This window comes from Salvelinus sp. IW2-2015, unplaced genomic scaffold (genome assembly GCF_002910315.2).
Source record: "Salvelinus sp. IW2-2015 unplaced genomic scaffold, ASM291031v2 Un_scaffold1760, whole genome shotgun sequence".
NCBI classification, from domain to species: Eukaryota; Metazoa; Chordata; class Actinopteri; order Salmoniformes; family Salmonidae; genus Salvelinus; species Salvelinus sp. IW2-2015.
The window spans coordinates 145,717-152,549 of NW_019943140.1; the positions used below are offsets into that span (position 1 = coordinate 145,717).

At 41.9% G+C, this 6,833-nt stretch overlaps 1 protein-coding gene across 1 annotated transcript in view; it reads left to right on the top strand.

Annotated features, from left to right (window-relative positions):
- Positions 1 to 1,999: 1,999 nt before the first annotated feature.
- LOC112071899 (carbohydrate-responsive element-binding protein-like) overlaps positions 2,000 to 6,833 on the top strand; it is a gene marked incomplete at its 3' end in the record, with an annotated part of 13,780 nt that continues 8,946 nt past the window's right edge. Inside the window, exons 1-3 of the mRNA XM_024139325.2 lie at positions 2,000 to 2,008; positions 2,101 to 2,365; positions 2,455 to 2,618. Coding sequence (XP_023995093.2) covers positions 2,000 to 2,008; positions 2,101 to 2,365; positions 2,455 to 2,618 — 438 coding nt within the window. The remainder of the gene's footprint in view (positions 2,009 to 2,100; positions 2,366 to 2,454; positions 2,619 to 6,833) is intronic.

Here is a 6,833-nt window from a genome sequence, read left to right on the forward strand (position 1 = left end):
AGTCTTTCAATGTATCACGTCCTAGCCTTTCAAGGCCCCTGTACTGTACTGTAGGCCCCTATACTGTAGTGTAGGCCCCTGTACTGTAGGCCCCTGTACTGTACTGTAGGCCTCTGAACTGTACTGTAGGCCCTGTACTGTACTGTAGGCCCCTGTTCTGTACTGTAGGCCCCTGTACGTACTCTAGGCCCCTGTTCTGTACTGTAGGCCTCTGTACTGTAGGCCCCTGTACTGTACTGTAGGCCCTGTACTGTAGTGTAGGCCCCTGTTCTGCTGTACTGTAGCACCTGTACCTGTATATGTAACTGTTATGAAAGTTGTATTGTCAATTTTGTTTTGTATTTAAATGCCACTTTAAACGTGTACATGACACTGCAACAAAATTTCCCCATGGGGACAATAAAGTCAGTAAGTAAGTAAGTAGCCCCCTGTACTGTACTGTAGGCCCCTGTTCTGTACTGTAAGCCTTGTTCTGTACTGTAGGCCCTGTACTGTACTGTAGGCCCCTGTTCTGTACTGTAGGCCCCTGTTCTGTACTGTAGGCCCCTGTTCTGTACTGTAAGCCCTTGTTATGTACTGTAGGCCCTGTACTGTACTGTAGGCCCTTGAACTGTAGGCCCACTGTGTGTGTGTGAGTGCGCTGCAGTCAAAATTTGTATTTTTTTTACAACTTTTTTATGTTGGAGGACATCCTCCGGAAGTTGTCATAATTACTATGGAAGTCTATGGAAGGGGGTGAGAACCTTGAGCCTCCTAGGTTTTGTATTGAAGTCAATGTACCCAGAGGAGGATGGAAGCTAGCTGTCCTCCGGCTACACCTACTGTAGACCTTCATTGCAAAATATTGTGTTTTAATCAATTATTTGGTGCCATGTGAATATATTTGGTATAGTTTAATCTAAAAAATATAACTTTTTTTCATGTTTTACAATAATTTAAAAAATGAAATTCACCTGAGGAGGATGGTCCTCCCCTTTCTCCTCTGAGGAGCCTCCTCTGAGTGAGTTGGTATTATCCTCAGTTGTTGGGTTGTCCACATTTTGTCTTAACTGAAGTCAGGTTTTGTATTGCTAAGTATTCTTATAGCAAACTCTCTCTGAATGTTTGCTGTATTTAAGACATTTGATTTGATTTTATTTGTTGGGAGAGTTGTCTGTTTGAAGAGGACCCTCCCCGGAACATATTTGATTCCCTTTTTTGAAGTTACTAAGATATTCTGTGATTCCATTCCCAGACCAAGGGCATACAGGTTGTGTAGTYCGATGATTGTCTTTTTTCCCTGTCCTATCTTAGATATCTTTATGAGCTATCGGGGACAGTCGTTGGAGCGGCTGGACCAGCAGGCTGGTTATGCTGACTTTGAGAGCTCCTCAAACGGGCCTTTCTCCTCTGTGTTGACCCGTGTGGTGACCGCTCCTCAGTTAAACGTCTACACACAACTAGCTCAGGTACAGTAGCTAAGCACTTCTGCTTGTCGCTTTGTAAACGTTGTTCTTCCACTGCTAGGGGAGGAAAGGGAAACTATTCACATCCAATCACATATCGCCTGGACTATGTATTCCTCGTTTTGTGTTCCTGTGTTTTCATTGCATAGTTTGTAACGTTAAAGGCTTTTTMTCCTGTGAAAGTGATAATATGACCCCAAATTGCTTTCTTCATGATTAATCAAATTTACAATGAATGTTTCTTACAGCCCAACCTCTCATCTGACCGCCTGTCTCAGCCCTCCTCGTCCAACTCAGGCCCTGGTTACKACAGACAACCCCTGACCTCTGACATGACTTTCAACCCCGTCAACAACCCTAAGTTCAAAGGTCACCAACAACAGGATTACTACATCGAGTATCATCCTCCCAGCATGGTATCAGGGACCATCCCCTCTTATGGACACCAGCCTTACCCCGGCGCCACCATCTCCGTGGCAACCACTAACATACAACAGCAAGGAGACGTAACCAAAGGTCACAGGTCAAGCTCTCCCAACTCCCCAGTAAGGCCAATGTCATTTGTTTKGTTAACACTTTGAGTTTCAAAAACAGAAATCGAACCTTAACTCCAGATAACAGTTGTACTTTTAATCAGAGAAAGTGTTTGGTTCAGCATTCTAGCAGCAGCGTGCATATTGGAAGGTGTGGATCTCAGCTGCAGCCTGGGTCTCCCTGGTCTTCAGGGATCCCACTGCTGACACCAATACACTGCCAGACGTCCACCCTGGGCCACACTGGGTTCCACACTGGCACCTCCCACGCTGTCTCTGCCTTCCTCACCCAGGACTCAACCCACACTAACACACCCCTCCTCATCCCCAAGACAGAGAAACTCTCCCCTGTACAGATCTACGGCTCTGAGATAACTAGTTTAACAGGTAATTAAGGACAAATATAATGTTAAAATGTCTACATGGCATGTGAGAAAAGAAAAGTTAGCATTCCTCTTTTGTTGGTTTGTTTCTAGTGAGCTTTTCAGGACACTCAGGCCAGACGTCCCCAACCAACCTTCACTCAGGCCAGACGTCCCCAACCAACCTTCACTCAGGCCAGACGTCCCCAACCAACCTTCTAGAGAGGGAATCCAACCCTGAGTCTCCACCTGGACATTCCAAAATGGAGTCAAACAAGGTAAATAAAAACAACTCCATTACTCTACTTATAATCTCGGTTAACCTAGAACTAAAATCTAGTGTAATTTGGTCAGATGCTCGAGTAATTTAACATTTACGTTAAGTCGTCTGTCCACGAGAGATTACTCAACATACATCCTATGGAATACCTAAAAGTACTGTCCGGTTGAAAGAAAATGATGACTCAACAAAAGACRGAATGGTAAGTTCCTATTATGTGTTTCCTGGATGAGTGGTGGTCGGTGCCGTTTACGATGAGGGAGCGTGGCCTTATTTCTATTACAGCGTATTATTGGATGACCGTCACCCAGCTCAATGTAACAGCGATAGGTTTAGGCCACTACATGATACTCCAATTTTCCCAATTTTCCCTATACCCATCATGAGGTTGCTWCAACCTTGCCTACGATTGAAAGTTTACAACATCGGTGCACAGGTCGAGAGAAATTTGAGTAATCAAGGTGASAGACAYTGYCACATTCAATACCGACTTGAATACTCTTGCCTGCATCTAGCTGATCTAGGGTGTAATKATTAGTCATTAACAGTTGCAAACGAGAATTTCTATTGYACAAATTCAYTTATGTTTATACCCATTTTGTTCCGTTTGCTTCCGTTAAAAAAAACMTTTTCAACAGAATCGGCGGAATGAATACACCCCTGATCATACACAAACACAGTTCACTTTCAMAGCAGCCACATACAAACAGCATGATCACTTTGATCGTTAATRCRTTCTTGTATCTACGCGCTCTCCTCCTRTCACCTTTTCCCTTCGCTTGTGGACTTCAGTGCAAAACCCATCAGCTGTCTGTGACTAGGCGAAAAAACCTTTCCAAGCCAAACTTTCATATCATAACCGTTAACCACTACACACAGCCTACGTGGTTGTCACCATATTAACTAACGTCATAGTCAACATAGCTACTGTTAATTGGACACTGCAGTTAGATTAACAAGAATTTAAGCTTTCTGCCCATATAAGACATGTCTATGTCCCGGGAWGTTGGCTGTTTTATGCAACGTCATTCTAGTCACATTAGCATGTTAGCAACAACCGTCCRAGTTTAGGGACACCCATCCCGTAGAGGATATAAGCTACAATAAGGCCGTGACAACAAAAAGACAAGTCACACAGTGGCGGAATAAATTAAACTACACATACATTTGTTTCATCACAAAACCGGAGAGAAACATCTGTCCGGTGAAGGCCACAATGTACATATTGCACGTAACAAACAGTTATATGACCTGCAGCATGGTCAAGATCTGGACTGGGAACTGTTAATGTTAAATGTTAAGCAAGTTAATGTTTTCGACAGTTCACTAAACTACTGATTTAGAACCACAGAGTTACCGCAGGTCAACACAAAGACAACAGGAGCACTGCCTCCGCTATTCCAGCTCCATTTCACCTTAAACATCATCAAATCAACAAGAATATATATGCTTAGTTTAATACACTGAAAACAAACTTAAAGATACCAAAAACYATTTAGTCCAATCAATATTGTTAAATATCATGTGGCTGTCCATGGCTACTGATTTTCTACCTCTCTGTGTGTTAGTGCGTGCTTGCGTGAGCATGAAACAAAATAATTGACTCACTCTACTTGTAGACTAGTTGAACACCAATGCCATCCTCCTCTCTTTCATGTTGGCAAAATGATCGATGACTCTGTCATGCAGTACACTTTACATTTTTTGTTTTCATTGGCTACTGAGCTAAAATGCTTGCTCGCCTAACTTCCTCGCATGGGCAACAATGAACCAGCTGAGTTAGCTAGTTAGTTAYCGTGAGCCTACTAGGCTACATATTGAACTTCAATAATCTCAGGCCAGTGGCACAACATTTATGGTTAGATCAGAATCTCCGTCATAATCAAGGACCATGTTCTGAACTACAGAGAATTGAGTCAAAACCANATCTCAGGCCAGTGGCACAACATTTATGGTTAGATCAGAATCTCCGTCATAATCAAGGACCATGTTCTGAACTACAGAGAATTGAGTCAAAACCACAAGTCCAAATCCACATCTCCATCCATGACTTAGGAAAAGGGCCGATTTTAGCAAGCTAGCTTCTGTAGGACATCAACACAAGCAGACCAGGAACAGACACGTTTGTCTGACAATGATGACATTTTGCATCAGGATGTGATTTGATTGGTGTGAAGCCAATTCCAAACTGCTGCACCAGGACAACAAAGCTCAGCTCAACTCTAATTGGCTAATTATTTTCATTTTTTTATTTTTTTTTAGCAAGGGAGTCCAAATGAAAATGAAACGCTACAGCAGCAATATGTCATACTCTTTTGTTCCAGACAGCATCAGATACATGCGCTACACGTACTGAGGCAGAGGGGGCGCTGTTTCCCTCGCTCTGATTCTTTATACTAAGCTAACATATGGAATTGTTTTAAGATTTTCATACCATGAATCATTTAGTTATTTGATATTGAATATTACACAATTATTTAATAAAATATTGAATTTGGCATGTACTACTATAGCCCATAGAAACGCATCGAATAGGAGATTCATCAATTGCGGAAAAAAATAAGGATCTGTCCAATATCTAAGAGATATAAGAAGGCTCAGGAAATATATATATATATTTTGGACAGATATTTAACCCTTCCATAGGTCCATTTGTTTGTATGGGTTATGTATGGGTTACCTTCAGACGAGTCCCCTGACACTTGTGGGGGTCGTAGAGCAAAATGAAGAACAGCCATTTCCATAGAGGGGCCATGATGGTTTGTAGGCCAAACCGTTCGGACCTCTGTAGTTCAGTTAGTAGAACATGGTCCTCTGTAGTTCAGTTAGTAGAACATGGTTCTCTGTAGTTCAGTTAGTAGAACATGGTCCTCTGTAGCTAGCTCAGTAGTTTTTAGCACATGGTCCTCTGTAGTTCAGTTAGTAGAACATGGTCCTCTGTAGTTCAGTTAGTAGAACATGGTCCTCTGTAGTTCAGTTAGTAGAAACATGGTCCTCTGTAGTTCAGTTAGTAGAAACATGGTCCTCTGTAGTTCAGTTAGTAGAACATGGTCCTCTGTAGTTCAGTTAGTAGAACATGGTCCTCTGTAGTTCAGTTTAGTTAGAACATGGTCCTTCTTGTAGTTCAGTTAGTAGAACATGGTCCTCTGTAGTTCAGTTAGTAGACATGGTCCTTCTGTAGTTCAGTTAGTAGAACATGGTTCCTCTTGTAGCCTCAGTTAGTAGAACATGGTCCTCTGTAGTTCAGTTAGTAGAACATGGTCCTCTGTAGTTCAGTTAGTAGAACATGCGTCCTCTGTAGGTTCAGTTAGTTAGAAACATGGTCCTCTGTAGTTCAGTTAGTAGATACATTGGTCCTCTGTAGTTCAGTTAGTAGAGACATGGTCCTCTGTTTAGTTCAGTTAGTAGAACATGGTCCTCTGTAGTTCAGTTAGTAGAACATGGTCCTCTGTAGTTCAGTTGAGTAGAACATGGTCCTCTGTAGCTCAGTTAGTAGAACATGTCCTCTGAGTAGTTCAGTTAGTAGTAGAACATGGTCCTCTGTAGTTCAGTTAGTAGACATGGTCCTCTGTAGTCAGTTAGTAGAACATGGTCCTCTGTAGTTCATTAGTAGAACATGGTCCTCTGTAGTTCAGTTAGTAAACTGGTCCTCTGTAGTTCAGTTAGTAGAACATGGTCCTCTGTAGTTCAGTTAGTAACATTGGTCCTCTGTAGTTCAGTTAGTAGAACATGGTTCTCTCTGTAGTTCAGTCTAAGTAGAACATGGTCCTCTGTAGTTCAGTTGTAATTAGCGTATTAGAACATGGTCCTCTGTAGTTTTCAGTGTACAGTAGAAACATGGTCCTCTGTAGTTCCAGTTAGTAGAACATGGTTACCTCTGATATTTCACGTTAAGATATTAACGAAACATATATGAACTAAACTGTATCTAAGTTTAGAACATATGGGGTCCTCTGTTAGTTTTCACACTAAGCGATTTAGTAGTAATACAATGGGTTGCCTCGTAGGTAATATGCAAAGTTGAGTATATTAATAACGAATGCGGTCCTCGTAGTTCCAAGATTAAGCATATCTCGAACAATCCCGGTCCTCTGTTAATTCAGTTCTGACTGAGTTGAACCATAGAAACATGGTCCTCTGTATGTCGGACAAATCAGTTAGTAAACCAGGACCCTCTTGTTAGTTCAAGTTAAGACTAATCGAAATAAGCTAT